At 38.5% G+C, this 22,500-nt stretch overlaps 1 protein-coding gene across 11 annotated transcripts in view; it reads right to left on the minus strand.

The window, feature by feature from the left end:
• The window catches only part of ppfia1 (PTPRF interacting protein alpha 1), a 97,820-nt gene that overhangs the window by 16,932 nt on the left and 58,388 nt on the right, over positions 1–22,500 (minus strand). For 5 of the 11 annotated variants that reach the window (XM_053678077.1, XM_053678071.1, XM_053678078.1 and 2 more), the window contains exons 10-23: positions 19,218–19,301; positions 18,029–18,160; positions 15,817–15,879; positions 15,537–15,619; positions 14,880–15,030; positions 13,962–14,185; positions 13,461–13,698; positions 6,869–6,990; positions 5,940–6,112; positions 4,648–4,738; positions 3,968–3,979; positions 2,315–2,396; positions 1,970–2,170; positions 95–157 (exon numbers count right to left, since the gene is read on the minus strand). In XM_053678077.1, coding sequence (XP_053534052.1) covers positions 95–157; positions 1,970–2,170; positions 2,315–2,396; positions 3,968–3,979; positions 4,648–4,738; positions 5,940–6,112; positions 6,869–6,990; positions 13,461–13,698; positions 13,962–14,185; positions 14,880–15,030; positions 15,537–15,619; positions 15,817–15,879; positions 18,029–18,160; positions 19,218–19,301 — 1,719 coding nt within the window. The remainder of the gene's footprint in view (positions 1–94; positions 158–1,969; positions 2,171–2,314; positions 2,397–3,967; positions 3,980–4,647; positions 4,739–5,939; positions 6,113–6,868; positions 6,991–13,460; positions 13,699–13,961; positions 14,186–14,879; positions 15,031–15,536; positions 15,620–15,816; positions 15,880–18,028; positions 18,161–19,217; positions 19,302–22,500) is intronic. The other 6 variants (XM_053678079.1, XM_053678075.1, XM_053678076.1 and 3 more) reach the window with 3 other exon arrangements.

Below are 22,500 nucleotides of genomic sequence, written 5' to 3' on the forward strand. Positions count from 1 at the left end.
ACAAAGGGTATTAGAGGATAAATAAAGGGTATTAGAGGATAAATAAAGAGTATTAGAGGTTAAGGGGTGAACTTGTCCAGATCGGGTGACTAACCGTGGGTGGTGTAGCTGCCAGGCTCTCCATCTCCTCATGCGTAACCCACACATTCCCCGTGGACTAAACACCCCCGATCACATGACCCAACGCACGACCCGCCACAAGAGTGAATCCACGAGTGAGGAAAATGGAGCGAGTGGAGAGAGAGGGATGAGTAACAGAACAAATCAGTCAGGTAGAGAGAAGAGAGTTATTCTTCAAGCACCAAGCATTCAGATCTTTGTGTGTGTGTGTGTGTGTGTGTGTGTGTGTGTGTGTGTGTGTGTGTGTGTGTGTGTGTGTGTCAGTCACTGTTATTGTGTTTCATTCAGATGGTAACATGCTTTATTCGAAAGGCAGCTGCTTCAGGGCAACATCTCATGTATCCTTCCCTCCTCAGTGTAGCCAATCGCAGAATTCCGCTCATTCTGCTATTAAGGCAAGAGAGCAGTAATCTACTTGAAACATTTACACTAGCAACCAACAACTAGCTTGTACTGCTTTTAGTTTGTCTCTAACGGGCGTTTAGCGACAGCTACTGTGGGCATGCCCTGTGCAGGGATTTTTTTTGTTTGTTTGTTTATTTGTTTTTAGCCCAGTTGAGAAACTGAAATCGTGGCTCCGTGTCACACACGTACAGTTGTGCTCATAAATTTACATACCCCTTGCAGAATCTGTAAATGGTTAATAATTGAAGAAAAAAAAGAGGAATCGTAAAAATTCTAAGATCATATTTTTTCTGTTTAGTATCACCCTTCAGAAGCTACATAAGATATTTACATGTTTCCCAGAAGACAAAATAACAATTTACCCCGATGGTCCTGTTCAATTAGTACCATTTTGCCAATTCTGCAAGGGGTGTGTAAATTTATGAGCTCACCTGTAGACAGAAAATGAACGCTTGCCTGTCGTTTTGCAGATAAAACGAGCGAATACTAATAAGAAACAAATGTCATACACACAGCGTGCTAAAAGTTAGAACTTCTGAGGAGTCCTGAACATGATGTTCAGCTTTCGTTCAAATACTATCCAGTGAAACAGCTACCTTTAAAAGGATGTGGGTACTGAGACAGTTGCCTTCACAGTGCAACACTGCTAGTGTGTGTTAGTCAGTGATGAAGAGGAGTCATGCTCCAGTCAGGGGAGAGAGAGAGAGAGAGTGAGAGAGAGAGAGAGAGAGAGAGAGAGAGAGAGGGAGAGAGAGAGCGAGAGAGAGAGCGAGTGCACAAGAGAAACACTTTACCAAAATAATGGACAAATTAATTAAGAAAGTAGAGATTTAGTACATTATTATTATTATTTTTAATGTGTCCTAGCTTGATGGACGTACACTTTTTTCCTTTTTTTGGGGGGTTCTCTCAGAACCTTCTCGGAAAGAAAAACTTGTTTGTAATGTTTCTAACAGGGACATGACAAAGTTTAATCTTGCACATATTCTGCTCCTTATGTTTGGGTGCTACAAAGGGCTATGTAGAGATTTTTCCACTGCACATTTAAGAACAAGAGCCAGCCCATACAGGAACCATTTTTCCACCCACGTGAAACTGACACAGCCACAATTAAAATCATTACTGACTGATTAACAGGCTTATATAGGCTGCAACACAAATCCTGACAAAAAGGCTAATCTCATCAATGACAGAAAAAAAATTCATACAGCTGAATCCTCTGGCACTGGAACAAACAAGGTTTTTGTTTGGTTACGTTTTTTTTTTCCCCCCGGTGTGGTGAAAAGTTCTTAAATGAGCCATCTGGGATAAACCGCTCAAGTCATTACAGCAAATAAATAAATACGGGATGATAGTAGTGTTTGCAGAGTTAGTGATGTACACCCAAAGGACAGAATGTGTGTGTGTGTGTGTGTGTGTGTGTGTGTGTGTGTGTGTGTGTTACCGTTCTGGAAGTGGGCGGAGCCGAAGGGCTGGTTAACGACATGATTTCCTGGATGGCGAGCCGCAGTTTGAGGCGATGCAGCGGGTTACTGATGCCGATTTCTCTTTGGATCTCGGTGTCCGATAGAGCAGACATGATGGCTCCGCTCTTCACGTTGGCACGGCAGGCTGCCACGTACCACGCTGGCATTCCCACCCACAGCTGCAAAACATCAGCATTACAGGTTCAGGTTAAATTTTATTTAATTGGCTTATTAGCTTGTCCACCCCTCTGCTCCCATGTAAGTTGCTTTGGAGGAGGCAAGATCTGCCAATGAAGAGGAAGAAGGTTTGAAAATGTGAGTACCTCCAGCCAGACGACTACAGTAGGTCCGTCCCACTGGGCGAAAGGAAGTCCCTGCCTACGAGCGTCTTCCAGCAATTCATGCCTAAAAACACACAGAACATTATCACACGGGCATAAGACTCTGGCATGCACCCAACCACCCACCACACACGCAGCCGAAAAGCACCTCAGAGTTAAAGCCCTCACACAGAAGACCCGTTCACACATGCTGATGCAGCGGATATAGTCCAAAGAGATAGTAATATATTTTTTTTCCTGACTTTAACAGGCAGCTCTGTTCCGAAACGAATGGAAAAGAAGGAAACCTAACATGCAATAAAAGCAAAACAATATTAACCAGTTCTCTCTCTCCACTGCACCCAAAACACAGCAGGATGAAATGGAAAATAAAATGCTTGAATGTCTGAATGAGGATAAAAATTTTACTGATTTGTGTTTCTTAGGCGTAAAGGCTAGGTACTTTACGTATACGTGTCAAAAAAACAACCAGCACCCAAAAACATAAAATCACATTATTGTCTCACTCTATAACTAATGCACCAATTATTAAATGTCGATAATAACTGATTTGGGTTGGATAAAATATGGATAAACACTAAAAGAAAGAGGGTTGGTCAATTTGATACAATATTTATATAATCTGCGAATGTTGTGCATGATCTTTTCTATTCGAGAGTACGAATAATAACTGCTAAAGAAGTCATCGTTAACAGCTGATAATAGCTAATTTTGGGCAATGAGCAGCTCAAAGCAGGTGTGTGCTGATTTAGAAACTGATTACGTCTATAATTACGCTTCTGTTTTCTAGGGTTTAAGGGTTATCACATCAAATTCTCTCTCTCTCTCTTTTTTTTTTTAAAATGAAGAATGAAGATGCGTCTGTTTATAACAAGTCGAATCTTTAAAAATAAATAAATAGATAATTGTCCAAATACTGATTATGAGTTCTACAAGGTGCTACCTGCTTTTACTAGTAGAAAACTCATTATAATTGAAATGCCAGCCGGATGTGAATGTATAAAGTACAGATAACTGCTAGATTTAGAGACTATAGAACTCACTATAGATTTCACTGATGGTTTAGTAAAAAAAAAAATCTAAAATGTAAATATTTAAAAAACCCAAAGACAAATCAGTATATGTAGAACACTGCTCGTACAGTGACTTGAAATAATACTCCAGTCAGGTATGAGTACTGAATAAACACATATGTGACCATTAAATGTTCATAACGAACTTGTATGAATATATCATAAAAAGAGTTGTTCACAATGGGAAAGGCCAACCACTGCATCTTTTTGAACTGCTGCTCATGTTAACAGAAGTCCATGAATGACTAGCATCACTCGGAAGAAGAATAAGAAGGCGAAAGAAAAAAATTCACAGTCATCAAATACCAGCCGTAACCACCAGATGGCCTCATTTCTCCTTTGCACCATTAACACACATTTAACAATTTATGTAACAAACGAATAACAAACTGGAAACCCAGTAAAGATATATTTTACATGCATGTCAGAAAGTATATTCAGGTTAGTAATAGAGCAGGCAGTTGAAAAAGTCATGACCGGCGTGCGGTTCTTCATGCTTGCAACACCACTAAAACTCAGAAGGCGAAAGGAGGTGAAACGAAAGCAAAATAAAGCCACTTACCCTGTTTTTGGACTAAAGAAAAAAAAAAAAAAAAAAAAAAAGATGGAATAAGAAAGATGGGAAAACAAAAATGAGCCAACTAAAGCGTGACGTATAGGCAAATCAAACCTGGTGAGCCACACACAAACGAGCAAAAACAGCTACTGTGTAAGTGTAAAGCTGCTTTAAAATTACCAGTAAAATAACAATAACAACTACATTTTTAAAAAATAAAACAATGAAGGTGAAAGCACTTTAATTAAAATGTATATGAATGAAATAAGAAATGATGGGTGTGATGAATAAAAGATGCCTTTGACAGACACATCCTAAATCGGAATTTTTTCACGCAGTGGGCGTCAATAATTACATTTCTTCTGCTTTATCTTAAATAATGTTACAGGATATAATAATAATAATAATAATAATAATAATAATAATAATAATAATATAATTCTCCATTGACCCGTTAACGAGTTCTGAAGTATTGTACAATGAAATGTTTTCATACGTATATACTGTATGCTGCTATATCAAAATAAAAATAATGATAAGTAATAAAGTAAATTTAAAGTAATGCAAATAAGAAGAACGCAAAACTGGGAGTTTCTCATCACTTCACGTTAAATATGATCTTCATGGTTTACTTTTTTTTTTTTTTAATTGATTCATTAATGGTGACAAAAATGTAGTGAACGTACTTCTTCTGCAGCTTCCTGTTCTTTTCACCAGGGCCTCCGAGTTTGCTCAGCCCCACTGAATCCTGGGAAGCTTCTCCCTCTGAAGTACCTCCTGTCATGATAATACAGAAAAAAAACAAACAGATAAGAAGCATGGTCAGTGCTTTAGCGTCAACTGATCAAAACTGTAACTGTTCCATACCTAACTAACGATCCATTGTGTGTTACATGAGCAGTGACTTTTAATGCTGCTGGTAACATAAATAAGATCATGTGGATTTCATTTGTATTTAAATTGCTCTTACTTATGAAGAAAAAAAAATAAAACATGCGTAATCTTTACTCCGAACATTTAGTACCTTAAGTTTTTCTTTAAATTGTACTGGAGGAATAAGACTAAACCATAAACCTTTCCTATAAATATATGCCTCAAAGTTAGGGCGCAATAAGACTAACTGTAATCTATAAACATGGAGGAAAAAAAAAAAAAAAAAAACCTTGTAGCTGAACGTTGTATCACAGGGGTGTCCAATCTTCTCTGCCCATACATTGCAGAAATGCATGTACATATCTGCGATAACGCTATAGCGGCGGCCATCTTGGAGAACACTAATTACTTTTTGTCTTGAGTGGAATTTGATATTTTTCCACCTGACCCGCCTCCCAAAGTTTTAAGGTGTACCGGAAAATCAATCTCAGTGTAACGATATAGCAATAACTATTACATAATATGCAACAGTGGTCTAGCTTAATGTTATTGGAAACAAGTACATAAATTAAGTACATAAATTTGCCGCACATCACAGCTATATTACTTGTCTCACCCATTGTTATGAATGACTAAGGGATTTTGGCCTGTGTGTTACCTCATATTTCTACCTGAAACAGGAAGTCATGGTTAAATTATTTCCTGCTCCGAGTCCCCCAGATAGATTGTTTTTTTATTTTTATTTCATGATATAAATATATAGATATTTTACATCAATGGGAATATATATATATATATATATATATATATATATATAATTTTTTTAAAATTATTTTGGATAAACCTGTTGTTTGGCATTCATGAGAGCAGAGTATTTTTGTGATTTGTTTTAAAGAAAAGCTCAAAAGGTTAAACAATGAAGAATTTTTCACAGCCTTCTTTGCTCATATTTACCAAGGGTGCCAATATTAGTGGCATATTATGGGTTTGTGAAATTATGACAAAATTTTCAAGATTAAATTATGCAACAAAAAATAAATAAAATCACGGAAATACTGTGGGTTATTTGCATTTAATTAAAGTTCATTGGATTAAAAGATTAAACCTGGGCTGGAAGAGTCTTTTCCTGGAAGACTCGGCCTTCCTTTCTCCTTTTTGCCAAAGAAGCGGCCAATGGAAGACTTGATGCTTTTCTTCTTTGCGGTTTTATTGAGGGAGTCCTGACTGCTGTTACTGCTGCTGGGGTTACTGCCCTGACCGTCCTGCATTGCAGAAATACTGCAACACACAAACAGACAATAATACTCTTACTTGAAGAAAGAAAGAAAGAAAACACAACACAAACAGACCAATGTGGAAATATGGACTAATAAACAATTTTTAGCAAAACGTCCACTACATTTGCTTATATTCAGTTTATATATATATATAAAATATATATATATTTTTTTTACCTCAGACAGCCTTTCAGAACTCTTTTAAAAAGGAAGAACGTATTGAAATCATTCTCATGGATGGAGCATGAAGCTGTTGCAAGGTTGCGATGGACTTGAACAGGAAACACAGCAATCACTGTTGCCAAAAAGACTGGAAGTGCTGCGGACCGACCGAGAAGTGGACGTCCACGAAGACACAACTCATACAGTGCTGGCAAACATAAACCCCTATGTATGGAGACTTTTGGGACACGCTGTAGAGTAAAAGCAGCCCTCGAGTCTAGACTCCAAAAGCTAAATCTGAGTACAGCATTGTACCAGGGCTCTCTGTATGCGTGCTATGGAGGAACGTCATTCCGAATATCAGCTGGGTTTGTGAGCTGGAATGCCGTTTATGCCACAGTCCCCGTGTTAGTATAAGTATTTGGAACCAAGATAATGGCGCGTACTTAACAAAGGGCTCAAAGTGTGAGTGCTTAGCATTGTTATATTTCAGGGATATTGTCTGCTGTCTGTTGTGAGCTAATGGTGCAAATTTATCAGAATTAGATTTGCTACACACCTCAAATCTAACGCTTGCTCATAAGCGTTACTGTACCTTCGGATGTCTCGGATGTCCTCGTGACTGGCAGCATGCCCTCCTTTGTTGAGCCTCGCTGACCGAGGAGTAGACGGAGGAGAAGTCTCGCATCTGATTGATGCTTTGTCATCCTGCGCAGGCTGATAGATAGAAATGAAACACAAACTGTAATAAAGCATGAGCCCAGGTGAGCGCCGGCCCGGCCCAGCGCTACAGAAAGGAAGTCAGCAGCTAAAATATAAAGTCAGGACTTGAAGGGGTATGCAAAGTACACTGAAGTAATAAGCTCTGAGGTTAAGTTGTAAGCAAGGAATCGTTTCACATTTGTAAGCACGCAGCAGTTGCTCACACCAGACTTGTAAAACTTCAGAGGAACTGCGATGGGGCGGCAAAACCAAAATTACCCTCTTTGAAATTTACACTCAATTAACTGTCACCTCTTGGAAACCCTTGAGCTCCGCAGTCTAGCAACTTGTTTTTATGTTTGTTTTCTTTTCAACTTTTTAAATTTAAGCCAAATGTACGTCCACCAATGATTTTATTAATAATAATAGTAATAATAATATAACAAACTTTATTTTATAAAGTGCCTTTAAAAGCAGCTTCTCAAAGCACTGTACACAAATTAAGCAGTACACAGAAAAATAAAACATGTAAAAGTTAATAAGAATAACGTTATTAATAATAATAATAATAATAAAAATAAAAGAAGGCATCAGCAGTCAAATGCAAGTTTAAAAAAAGTGTGTCTTAAGTTGAGCTTTAAAAATGCCAAAGGTCTGAGCTTCCCAGAGTTCAGGAGGAAGAGAGTTCCAAAGTGAAGGATCATAGACAGAAAAAGCCCCGTCACCCATAGATTTTAGCCGGGTTCGTGATACACTTAACAGATTACACTGTGAGGAGCGCAGTCTGATATATGGGGTGTAAGGAATTAATAAATCAAATAAGTAATGAGGAGCCAAGCCAAGTAATGCCTTGTATGTCAACATCATGATCTTAAAATCGACATGGAACCTGACCAGGAGCCAGTACAAGGACTCACAAACAGGACTAATATCTTCACATTTCCTTTAAATAAATAAATAAATAAATAGATAAATAGATAGATAGATAGATAGATAGATAAATAAATAAATAAATAAATATTTTTTTTATGTACCATTTTATTTATTATAATCAAAATGCACTATGGGGGATTTCATTTACAACAAAAAGTCAGATTTTTATAGATTAATAAACAATTTCAAACTATTAAAAAAATTCTAGTAATAAAGATAAAATGCACTTTTATTGTTTTAGAAGTACATTTATCTACATTTGTGCCCAAAAGTTTGCATACCCCTTGCAGAATCTTAATACTGTTAAGAAAATAAGAGGGATCATAAAAATCCCATGATATTTTTTATTTAGTCCTGTCCTGAATAAACTATTCACATAACAGATTACATATAGTCCACAAGACAAGATAATAGCTGAATTTATAAAAATTACCCCGTTCAAAAGTTTACACACCCTTGATTCTTAATACTGCGTGTCGTTACCTGGATGATCCATGACTGTTTTTATGTTTTGTGATAGCTGTTCATGAGGTCCCCCCCCAAATAACAATACATAAATAAATAAATAAATAAAAATACAACACTCTATGACCAAGGGGAATCTAATTTTTTTTTTACATATTAAATAAGCATTTTTAGAACAGGATGCAAGAGAATGTAAAGTGTGGCCCAGTAATAAAGACAAATGTTTTCCGAGGTTGTGAATTATAAGCAAGAAATCATTTCAAACATCACACACTAGCCAATTAGCCTAGACTCATAAAACATCAAAACAAGTCAATGAAAGTGTTTGTGGGAGAGACAAAAAACTAAAGTAAACTAAAATCGCTCTCTTAAAAGTACAGACACAGAGACTAAAACGCAAAGATCAAAGTGTAAAGCAGGAAAAGTTTTTAGAACGTTATCACATTATTACAGCTGAGTGGAACTGCCTGAGACATACTCTCATCGTCATCAATTATCAAACTCTAAACCTCAGCTCATCAAGCGAGTCTTAATATCCAAGACTCCTGCATTTACTACTAAGCATGTTCACATGACCTGCCCATGCTAAGTGTTAAACCTATGACTATGATACAACATGAAACACTGTTCAAGGCATAAAAAAATAAATAAAAATAAAGTTAGTGTTTTATTACAAATGAAATAAAAACAGTTCTTAGTATAGTGAACTCTTGCACATGACCGTATGCAAGAAGGGCAATGTTAAAAAGAACAGAGAGAAAAAGATGAGAAAAGAGGACAACCCTGGCCGTGGTTTGAATAATTTACCTTCCTACGATGCTTCCGCAAATCACTAGGCTGTCGGAAGCATGTGAAGCAAACAAGGGAACAAAAAAAGAGCAAGAGTTAGTGGCACAGCAACCAGAGAGAGCAAGCCAGAGCTGATACACACACCACAAGCACAAGATGGGGAAACACACACACACACACACACACACACACACACGGCATGTGCTGATATGACTAGAATAACTACCTGCCTGTTCACAATTGTCATCACAATAACGCATTTTAAATAATTAATCAATAGTGAACGCATCATTCCTCGTTTTGGAGTCACAGTAGTGTCAGCAATATTTTAGAAACTTCTTACTTTTTTATTTCCATCCTGTGTGGTAAGAATAGAGCTCCATTCTTGAGGATACCAATGAAATTCCAATAAACTTGCTAGATTGTAAATAATTTAGTAGCTACCTACCAAGCGAGTCAGCTATTTAGCCGGCTAACCCTCCGAAACGGTTGGAACGGCAAGGCTGATATGTTTGGTTGCCCTGTACTCCAAAGACATTTGGGTTTGAGATCAAAAGACATGAGATGAGAGATTATGATTTCGGCTTTTATTGCCTGGTGTTTACATCTAGATGTGTCGAACAACATATAACATAGAACTGTTTGTATCAGACTACTCAATTTCCAGGTGAGCAAAAGTACAGGAACAGATAAGTCTTGAAGTAAATGAAAGTAAATAACATTTAGTTGCAATAAATGCATCAAGCCTGTGACTCACTGACATCACTACATTGTTGTTTTCTCCTTTAGAGAGGCTTTTCCAGGCTTTTACCGCATCTTCTTTTAGTTGTTGTTTTGGGGGGTTTCTCTGTTCAGTCTCCTCTTCAGGAGGTGAAATTCTGCTCAATTGGGTTAATTTCTGGTGAGTGACTTGGCCAGTCTAAAAACTTCCCCTTGCCTCCTTGATAAAGTCCTGTGTTGAGTTGGCAGGGTGTTTTTGATCATTGTCTTGCTGCATGATAAAGTTCCTCCGGATTAATTTGGATGTATTTATGGGTAAATTGGAAGACAAAATTTTCCGGTAAACTTCTGAATTCATTCTGCGGCTACCATCATGGGTTACATCATTGAAAAAGAAAGATTAGTGACCCTGTCCCAGAAGCAGCCATGACACTACCTCCACCATGTTTCACAGACGAGCTTGTATGTTTTGGATCATGAACACATCCATTCTTTCTCCACACTTTGGTAGAGGTTGCTCTTGGTTCAAGAACTTTTGTGGATCGTCTCTGTATTTCTTTGCAAATTCCAATGTGGCTTCTTACTGCTGATCAGTATTTTGCATCTTGTGGTATTTCAGCTCTCGAAATCTTCTTCAATGGTCGATTGTGATACCTTCACCCTTGCCCTGTGGAGGTTGATGATGATGTCACTGACTCTTGTTTTGGGGGTTTTCTTCACAGCTCTCACAATGTTTGTCATCAGCTGTCTGTTGCTCAGTACACCAGTGGATTCTTTTTCAGGACATTCCAAATTGTTGTACTGGCTATGCCCAAACGTTTGTACAATACCTCATTTTTTCTAGTGTTCTCTAGGCTTCAAAATGGCCTACGTTTCTCCTATAGGCAGCTCTATGAACTTCATGTTGGCTTACCCTTTTTAACCACTAATGCAGTCTTCGCAGATGAAACCGAAGGCTAAAACCAAGAGTAGATGTTTAGAGCTATTTATTGTTTAAACAATCAGTCTAACAGGATACAAGAAACACCTCTGAGTCACATGTGGCAATATTTTTGCTCGCCTACAATTTGGGTGTTCTGATGCAAAATGTGCTATGTTCTATGTGGTTTAACACATCTACATATAAATACCAGGAAATAAAAGCTGAAATTCTAAACCATCCTTCTCATATTCACCTTTTGATCTCAAACTCAAATATTTTCAGTCTACAGTAAAAAACATTTGAATCAACTTTGCCGTTCCAATAGTTTCAGAGGCGACTGTATGTTAATCTTTCCCAATGACAACAGTAACTAGCTAATTTACTAGCTAACTTTAGTAATGTGATAGCCAATTTAAAAATATGCCTCATGAATAATATCACATTCTCCTTGTTTAAGCTATAAGGCTAACCATACAGGTGATTTTATGCAGTGGAACAGTATCCATGACGACTGGGCTCCGGTGAACAGAACTGTGGGATTACCTCCTCCAACATAAGGACCCTCAGCAGATAGCTGCTCTAAAGCTGGCTCATTAAAGGGACAGGCTTTTCTCAGGGGCACAAAATGCACACGGTTGAAAGAGGGAGAACATCCGAAGTGTCCGCGGTAATAGTAATAAGTGCTGAATATCGCAAAAGTATTGTACGAATTATCCTACAATTATCGGCACATGCCTTTTGCACAGCAGATCCGAATAGAAGGAGATTCCTCAAATGGAATTGGAACGCACTCACATGCTAACACACACACACAAAGAAGATTAGCGAGACATGCTGGGAAGAGGAGAAGAAAGTCACATCAAACCAAAAGCGATGGACTTATCTGATCTCTTACTCTGAGCTCGTACATGCAGACATTTCAAATGGGATCAGATTATAAATGGATCAAAATGATGTTTAAACTGCAGTAGGTTCCGTGAAGCTGAGGGCGTTTGCGTTTCTTCCTCATCCGGCGTTTCCGCAGTAAGCAGCCGCTCGGAATGGCGCGCTATCATGATGGCCTCTAATTGCCCATTTCCTTTTAAATGCCCCCTCCCCCCTAACACGGAGGGGGACTGTACATACAGCACGTTGTAGTGTGTTTCCTCCTCTAACACATACTTAGTAGAGGCTCAGAGTGAGAGAGTCAGACTAAGTGGTGGTGATGGTACCTGCACGATGAAGGGGGCAGGGCTAAACAGAGGAGTGGTGTTAGTGGTGAAATACGGCGAGTAAGATACGGTCTGTTGGGAGAGTGAGCTCTGGATGACATATGGCTCATAGCAGTATTGCTGGGACATATACACACACACACACCATGTTATTAACACATACGTGCTTCATTTCCATTACAATGACTTAACACACTAAACATGGATTAGTACACATAAATGGGGGGGGGGGGAAATGGAGCAACCTAAATGCACAGTAAGCGGTTCAAAAGTCTGAGTGTTTTGTTGCAGATAAGTGAGGTGTTTTATTCCATCAGTTATCACAGACTTCCAATAATTTCTCCACTTATTCCATATCCTTATCATGCAAAACCCGCCCATTATTTAAAACTAAAACAGAGCCTCATATACCATGACGCTTTTGAATTCAGGATTCTGAGTCTGGTAGGAAGGTTGAGGTTGATTCATTTTCAGTTAACGGCAGCTCTGGCACTAGTGCCGGCCGCCGGTTTAATATTAACGCACTCGTTCTGATACGTTAAGGTGCAAGTGTTGTTCTGGAAATGTTTAACATTTTTTGGAAGGAGTCTAAAGTGTCAGAGGTAAATCTGTGCTTTCTGCTTTCTCAGTGACATTACAGGGTGTGTTTCTCTGTTTTAACTTAAAGAGGAAAAAAAAAAAAAAAAAAAAAAAAAAAACAAGGGGCTGCTGACGGAACCAGGAACGAGGCTTCTGTAACGCAAGCAATAACAGGAACCCATTTCTGTTTCCCCAAATGTTCAACAACATGAAATGTAACTACAGTATATACGCATAAAATGCTTATGTCACTCTTTATTAAATAAAAATTCCAACTGTTGGCAAACTGCTGAGCTATAAGAGGAATAAAACACGTTATGACGTGCCATTTTGGGACAATAATTAACTTTAGGCCGAGAACAGTAACTCACGCCGGACTGCATCACACCGCCGCAGCGCTGATTATTTTCCAATAACAGAACATCCCCTTCTTTAAGTTTCATTCTTAACTTATTGAAGTGAAATTTGAATATGTTAATAACATTTTCTCTTCACAGTTCAAACTGGTGTGATGCTATAAATTTGATTCAAGGCCACACTGCCTTCTGGAAGCCCCAGACTTTATCCACGACCAGAAACTATGGCTAGCTAAGAAATCGAAATGGAGACTGTAGGGTTAGCGATGATACGGTGTGTGCTGAATATCACAAGATGCTGATTACCAGCACAAGCCTACACGCTGATACTCATACTATACATGCGCTTCTCTAGGTGAGTTCTGATCAATAACACCACACTGTTTAGGCCTAAAAATTAGTCAACGAGTCTCATATTAATATACAATTTCTCAAATGTGATAACTCATGGAATGGAAGCTCACAGAAGCAGACTCAGACTTTTGGAGCCGGCATCCTGCTAAGACTTACCAGGGTCATGACCCCCATGCGGTCGATCTCTCTGTTCGGAACTCTCCGAGGGGTGGAGTGACCTGAACCTGGAGGGGAGGAGCCAGAATGTGCTGAGCCGGGGTGGGGGGAACCGTATGAAGAAGGCGGGATCGAGCTCATGGAGCGGAACCGGGAGCCAAGACTTTCGCCGCTCCCGACTCTCGACTCGATCTCTTCAGCTCGCAGCGCCGTGTTCTCCTTCTCCTCCTGAATCATTCTGAAAAGACACACGGTTGGGAACCGTTCGGTGCAGGGGTTATAAGAGAACAGGAACGGAACGAAAAGGGTGTAGTAGTGTGCTGCGTGCTATCTGGGACACACACTGACAATATCATGGGGTGGGGGGTATGGATTTTTTGCTAAATGCTCAGCTACCCAACCTTCACCTAAAAACTTACTGTTATATTACAGCAGGAAGGACTATATGTATCTAAAATCACTAATACAAATAAAAACGTGCACACACACTCTAAGTGGTACCTAATCTCATTGTTGATGGCATCGAGCTGCTCCTGCAGCATTAGAGCGAGCGTTTGTGCATCTGTCTGTCCAGCAGGGGACAGCAGGTCTACTGAGCTGAAAATCGTCTCTTGGTCATCCTCCAAATCAGACACGTCCATGTCACTCTCGAACGCATATGCCACTTTGGCCAAGACGTTGGCCTGCTGCACGCGCTCCCATTCCTGCTCGTTCAGAGTCTGCACCTACACAAGCATGAGGAAAAAAGAGACAAATATTACGAGTCGGACAATACAGAGAGTTCAATACGTTCGTACCACTAACCGAGATACAGCTACAGATGAATAAAATATATATGCAGTAACAATAAATGCAGCTGAACTAGTTTCGTTGGACTTACATGCCTCTGAAGTCCACGGAGCAGGCAGAAAGAAAGTGAAGAGGAAATATAAATGTGTCAGTCTGACACATTTATGTAAAGCTGATACATTTCACCCACACAGCACGGATTTTTTTTATATTATATATATATATATATATATATATATATATATATATATATATATATATATATATATATATATATATATATATATAAGCACACCCAGTCATTTGCGTATTAAGAAAGCGACATGTCATATGCACCCACTTATACAAAAAGCACTCAATTAAATCATCATATGCTTGCCTCATAAGACATTGGCTGGCTCAGAAACACTATTAAAATAGCAGAATACGACTGCATACGTACATTAAATCGAAACTGCATTTGCACATGAATCGATCAATTACAACGCATAACTCCTTCAAACTTCAAGTCGCCCGCTACGCTCAGTACCTGAAGCTGGTACTTGTGAATGCTGCTGTAACTTGTTTCCCCACCATGGAACAACAGACTTTTCTAACAAACAAAAACAAGTCAGAATTTCACAGTCTCACCTTGGAGGGCTCGTCTCTTAGAGCGGCAGCCCGCCCCTTCTGGGGCCGTCTCAGCACCAGTGAGCTGCTGTACTGGTCAGAATGGCTGTCAATCATGGAGGATGCAGAGACCGGGTACCTGAAGTCTGGTGTGCTGCCCATGTGAGAGTGCCTACACAATAATAATAATAATAATAATAATAATAATAATAATTTAACAGTACACTTTGGATATATTACTGATTTACTGTTCACTGAAACCAGGAGCATGAAAAGGTTCCACATGTCTGACGAGTCTTTGGAACAAACATCGTTTTTTAATCAGTGTCTAATTATTGGCTACCATTAAAACGATTTGAAAAGTGTTCGATTTGATACTGTATTGGAGAACAATTTAAACTTGCTTTTTGTAAAAACTAAATAAAACTTTATCTAGTCCATGGCGGTACGGGACGGGATGCTTTTTTGACATTTTTGAGCGAGCAGCATACTTCAACATTAACATGCAACATGCTATGCAAAATACGTGAAGGCTGGAAAGTCTTGCCGATTGTTTACACTCTATTTCAGGTGTGTGTGTGTCAGAGACCAGAAGGTTGTGAGATCGAGGCCCAACAGTCCTGTAGAGATACTACTAGAAGTTATGTATAAGGAGTTTCGACTGGGTGAGATTCTCACCCCTGGTGGAGCAAGGAGTTGCTCCGGCTGCGATCTTGATCATTCTCTGATCGTATTGTCTCAATCTGGATCAGGAGCTGCTCCTAAAATACATAAAAGGATAATAAATGATATTAGTACAATAATAACGATGCAGAAACATTCCTGTGAACGAAGGCACTAAAGAGGTTTAAAAGGATTAAATGGATAAAACTAAACTCAGACATTCAATAGGTACTGAATAGGTACCTACATAATAGATGGCTACACAAAACTGACAAAAGACATAAGATGCCTGTACCTTTTCATGATGAGACTCTTCAATCAGTTTTTTCGTGTGCTCCAACTCACGGATGAGGGCGTTCTACACGCACAAACAAAAACAATCATGAGGTATACAGAAAAGAAATGCAGAGAAAAAAATTTATTTGTATAACCGCTGTCTATATTTACTTATATTAATACAACCCCAATTCCAAAAAAAAGTTGGGATGCTGTGCAAAATGTAAATAAAAACAGAACGCAATGATTTGCAAATCTCATAAACCCATATGTTATTCACAATAGAGCATAGAAAATAGATCAAATGTTTAAACTGAGTAAACATACCATTTTCAGAAATCTTCTCAGTTAAAATAGACTGAGGCAAAGTGGAAAACTGTTCTGTGGTCAGACCAATTGAAATTTTCTCAAACTAAAGAGGACTACAGAGGAGGGGGACCATCCGGCTTTTTTTTTTTTTTTTTTTTATCAGCGCTCAGTTCAAAAATCTTTGATGGTATGGGGTGCATTGGTGCCTATGGAATAGGCAGCCTGCACATCTAGAAAGGCACCATCAATGCTGAAAGGTATATACAGGTTTTAGAGCAACATATGCTTCCATCCTGTTTCCATCCCATCTGTACTTCTGAGAGACTCTGCCTCTCTAAGATACTCTTTTTATACCCAGTCATGTTACTGACCAATTACCAATTAACATAATTATTTGCAAAATGTTCCTCCAGCTGTTTCTTTTTAGTAACACTTACTTTTCCAGCCTTTGGTTGCAACATCTCATCTTTTTTGGAACATATTGTGGCCATCAAATTCACCTTTTTTTTCTTAAGATGGTACATTTCCTCAGTTTAAACATTTGATATGTTTTCTATGTTCTATTGTGGTTTTGCACATCATTGCATTCTGTTTTTATTTAAATTTTACAGTGTCCCAACTTTTTTTTGGAATTGGGGTTGTACACTTACCTATAACCAATGCCTACATTCAAACTTACATAATTTTATGTATAAAATAAAAATACACACAACAATATTGTGAGCAGAGGGCGACCGATAGTGGATTTTTTTGATACTCATAAAGACGTTGGGCATTGATCACCCGATAGTTTTTAAAACTGATACCGGATGAAAACATAACATTCAGTAAAATACTGCTGAACTTTATTACAAAAATAAACTGTTCTGACTGTACCATAACAATGTACTGAGGAAAAAAATGTAAAAAATGCAAATAACACCACAAAATTTGTCGATGATCGTTTTCATTTCACCTCTAGAGGCCGCTCTCGTACTGTATAATTACAGCAGACGTTTCTCAGCTGCTCATGCAACCGACCTTACCAGGAAAACTATCGGTGTGGATTTTTTGCCAATAGCTGATAGCTCCAGCAATCAGTTATCCGTGTTGTTTAATTGGCAAGACTGATCAATCGGTCGACCTCAAATTGCGTATAAATAAATAAATAAATATATATATATATAAATATATATATATATATATATATATATATATATATATATATATATATATATATATATATAAAAATTTATATACAGCAGAATGGATTTTCAAAACTGCAACAAAATGTACTAAGTATACTAATATATATGTAATATTAATGTGCTACATTATGTGTATATTGAATTTGAATATAAAATGCAACACATTACAGTACTGATGACTATTGGGGGGCTTTTTATGTTCATTTAGTTTTCTATGTTTATTTTTTATTATTTTTATTATTTATTGTTTATTTGTATTAGTTTGTGGACTTTTAATTTTTATTAGTCTTTAAAAATGTAATAAAAAAAACAAAATAGTGTTTTATTATTGTTTTCATTTACTGTTTAGTTCTATTATTGTTCGGGGGCTTTGTATTTTTTATTTTTTTTAATAATTTTTTTTTTACTTAATATTTAAATTTTCTTCCATCTCCTATTTCACACTATGTCTATTATAAATTTGTGAACTTCAAAATATAAATATCGATTGGAAACTTTAAAGAGAAGATGGTGATGATGATGATGCACCACTTCTGAGAGAAAGCAAGCTAGCATAGCTGTGCAGTATGACACTCCCTCCTTCCTTTTAGGGGAAGCCAGGGCAGAACCAAAACAGGACACGATAAGAATAATAATGATCAACATGTACTGGTTTTTAATAACCGAGGAGATAAAACAGTCTCGCAAGCAGGCTCGGCCTTCCTGGAGCCGACCGTGTGAAAGCGCTAGCGATACCTTGTCCTCCAACGCGGCCATTCTCTCCTTTAAATGCAGCTGAAGCCTCTCGTTGGACTCGGAGAGAAGTTTATCCACCGTCTCCGACAAACGCTTGTTGTGCTCTTCGTTCATCTTCTCGCGCTGACGAGCCTTCAATCGCAATCACAACACACAGACGAGTTTAACGGGTTTGTTAAAGCAGGATAATTGTGCTAGACTTATCAGCCTCTATGACGAGTTTAATAGCAGCAGGAACAAAGGAGCTTTTATATGCTCTGTCAAAGCAACAACAAAAAAAAACAACAAAAGGCAGAAGTAAAAAGGCATAAATAAAGGCTTCGTTTCGTTTTCACTGTCAGAATAGATTGTTTGCTTCTAACAAATGTCTTAAAGCAGATTATTTTGGAGTTCTGTTGAACCAGGCACTGATTGTCATAAGAAGAATCTATAGAAAGGTATGAAGGGGTGAGGCTGGGGCTGATTTCTTTTTAGCCCAGGCTGTAGATTCATGCATACTTTCAGTTGCACTCGCGTCAGGTAATTACTATTAATAAACTGATTATCTTTGGGGCTGCGATTTTCCTGACACGTGTCACTAGCAGCGACTGAGAAGCGTATGTGAACTATATTCATGAGTGCAAGGAACACAAATGAAGCGGATTACTCACTCATCATCCTTTTATCCCCTCAAAATGTCTTAGTCCAGAAATCATGAATGCTGCCGCTCATAGAAGATACGACATGATTCATAGCTCAACCCTGATAGTTCAGTTATCAAAGTGCTGACAGACATCAGATTCTACTCTGCCCATCTGATATCACGAGTAGTCGTTACTGAATACCCCACAGTATCCACTTACAGCTTCTCATTTCTAAACAGGACGACATTAAAACACCATAAAACACTACAGGGATGCGAAAATTCTGTCATTCAGTAACAGAAATTGCTAGAACTGTTACATTTATCGGTCTTGAGTAGTTCAGAAAAACCGCTTTCTATGACTTTAAAAATCCTGCCGCGCGATTATTTCTTTACATATTACATAACGCTATTGGCATAACTCCTTCGGATTTCTTTATGCTGATGCACAGTCATGCTGATATAAAATCATGCCCTGATTGCAGACCGGATGTCATTCCTGTTCGCGACACGAAAAACGAGTAGACGCGCTAATCCGTATCCAGCTTACGAACTTTAACCTCTCACCCTGAGCAGTTCCTGGTTTTTCTCCTCCAGCTGAGCCTCCATCTGCCGCAGGCGCTCCTCCACGTTGCCGTGCCGCTCCTCGGCCTGAAGAAGAGCAAAGCGCTGATCAGAATTGGTCAAGCGGAATGCGTGCCCTTTTGACGGTACAGCTCGAAACGACACTCAAAAGGACATATGAGAAATTCATACAGAATCAATCCCAGATGCAAAAAAAAAAAAAAAAAAAAAAAAAAAAACACCACACGACATAAATATCCGAATACATCATGCACAAAAAAAAAAGAAAATGAAAAAAACATGCTCAAAGCACACTCACAATAGACTAGGGCTGCAACAACTAATCGATAACATTGATACAATTCCATAATAAAAATAACTGATAATGAATTTCATTCATGATTAGTTTGTCTTTGTCATGAAGCGCACACACACGACGTCATTTCAGTGTTTCCTCGACACTGCAGTGATCATAAACACTACATAGTGGAAGTTTCTTAGTATATTATTCAAATCTGTATTGTGTGTGTGTCATGTCGTCAAGTTTTTGGTTCGCATCAGTCCCGGATTCCAGACGTCGAAAACGAAGGGGGCTTTCACGCTGGCAGTTTAGTCTGAAACAGAGCAGGGTTTGCAGGAAAAACTGGTGAAGTCAAAGCATACCGGGAAGCGCACCGTGGTAATGAACCTGTAGGAGGTGATCCGAGTTTGGCTGCACTGGAACTGGGCTGCGATTCCCGTCTACGCGAACGCAATTCGTTCTCGGGTCCCTACGTGTTCAGGAAGTAAAGTAACCTGTGCGTGTTTTTTAGCCGACATCATTCGTTTCGTTTCCACAACACACGTGTACCACCCGTGACTTACGGTACGATATATGGACGTGACCGCGATCGTTTCTGCGGACCTTCATACCGGCCACAGTGCTTACACTCGTTTATTTACGTAAGAACGAACGTCAGCAACATTTTAGCCGTCCGTGCTGCTTCTGTCCTCTCGTCCGCTCTAGTGCCGTCAAATTCAAATCCGAACCTCGAACATCCATCGAATTTAAGATAAAACACATGTGCAAAACCTGTGCATTCGAGTGCAAGATGTGTAGCAAGCACTAGCACCGATTTTAATTAAAACATACCGTTGAATGAACAAACAAACAATTCAAACAAATAAATAAATAGGACATGCAGGATATTAACAATGCACTAACAATGTTTTTTTTTTCCCCCTAAAGAAGTTGAATAGTGTTACATATCATCCAGTCGTAGTCAGCCGTGTCGGGGATTGAGCCACTTAAGCTGCATGAAGCGGAACAGCGGCAAACTGAAGCGCTTTCCTAGCGGGTTAATATTAATAAATACGACTAGACAAAATCTTGACTACAATTTAAAGGACATTTTCATTCAGACATTTACTCTTTATATGAATATTCGTAAGAATTAAACGTTCGTTGCTTTTTGAAAGGGTGTACTTGCGCTATTACGCCATTATATTATCATTATATCAGTGGCATAAAATGGACTTAAAATGACGATAATTTCGTTTATCGCAATTATTTCTGGGAACAAAACTAGTTATCGTGGTCTTTCAAACCAATTTAAATCGATTCATCCAAAAAAAAAACAAACAAACAAAAAAAAAACAACAGATTAATCATTTACATTTATTCACTTAGCAGACGCTTTTATCCAAAGCGACATACAAATGAGAAAATTAATCAATTAATCAATTATCAAAATAATTAATGCATTATTATTAATTAATAAATACATTATTAATTAATAAATACAATAATCAATTAATCAATTATCAAAATAATTAATTCATAATTATTATTAATTAATAAATACATTATTAATTAATAAATACAATAATCAATTAATCAATTATCAAAATAATTGTTAGTTGCAGCCCTATAATACACAGCACATCAAACGTCATGGGGTGACGAGGAATGTGAGAGTGATCTGAAGCAACACTGAAAAAGTATTCTGGAGGGTTTTTTTTTTTTCTTTCTGTGTGTTTAGATAAAATACGCAGTTCTGGACTGAATATTAGTTTGCCGACCTAAGATTTCTAGATACGTTCAACACAGAGCCTGCGTGTGTTCAAAAAAGGTAGCTGTTCTGATTAGAATGGCGATACATTACCGAACGAAATGCTCTTCAAAATGTCTGTTGAGAGATAACCGAAAGTTTTGTATACGTGTCTGTGAATACTGAGAACAACACTGAGTCATTAGGCATTGGTTTAACGAGTGCAGCGAAGGCTGTTGGTGTTAAAGGACTGAGTAAACATGCAGTGAAAATGCATGAAAACACCAGAAATGAACAAAGTATGCGTTTGGCCTATGGGGTGTTTCAGGCTTTCGCATGAATGAGTGCAAACATGCATGCTTTCGTCAAATCATGCTGGTGCGGATTCATGCCAGCTTTTTTTTTTCCTTTGGGACGAAAACAATAGCTGGCCAAGTATGAACGGCCTTTTGCTGAGAGTCTGTAGTGTGTTAAACATCAGTGAGCAAGATATAAGCCTGGGCCATGAGGAGGAAACTGTGTACTTCTCTATGCTTCAGTGTTCAAACAGGAACTGTACTGATCCTCACGATGCAACATAGAGAAGACCATCACACTGAAGCTAACTCTAATGCTGATTTGGCAGAGGTAGCAAAGAAAACAATCAATATAGTGTGTGTGTGGGTGTGTGTTCTTGGTGATGGGGGAACTGGACTGCCACAGCGTATGGCACCAGTTCTGTACACAACATAGCTCCAGTGGATTTCCTGTCAGGGTTGGGGTGTGTTTTTAAGTGAACAGGAAGTGATTTGGGAGGGGTGGGGGACAGCCACAGACGGGTAGAACAGGCAGGGGACAGGCATGGACGTACGGGTCCTCCTTTTATATTTTTTCCTTGTCTGAAGTGCAGTGTACCTTCCTCTGCGCTTTAGTCTCCTTAGTGTCCTTAGAGGCACGGCACACAGAACGATCAGACTACAGGACAAGCCGGGAGGACAGGAAGGACAGAGAGAGACAGTTAGAAGAAATATAGTGTGAGACAAAAAGAGGTGTTAACAGTGGCAGAGACAAGAAGAGACGAAGCAAACAAAACCATAATGAAAGAGGGAATGCCTAATATAAAATGAGTGACAACAGATTGTTGATTGACAGAAAGAGAGAGAGAGTGTGTGTGAGAAAGAGAGGAAACAAAAACTGAAGAAGGAAAACAATTGAGAAAAGCGGAGTAAGAGAAAGCAACAGAATAAGAAGATGGTGAGAAAGGAAAGGAAGGAATG

This window comes from Ictalurus punctatus, chromosome 4 (genome assembly GCF_001660625.3).
Source record: "Ictalurus punctatus breed USDA103 chromosome 4, Coco_2.0, whole genome shotgun sequence".
Lineage (NCBI taxonomy): Eukaryota > Metazoa > Chordata > Actinopteri > Siluriformes > Ictaluridae > Ictalurus > Ictalurus punctatus.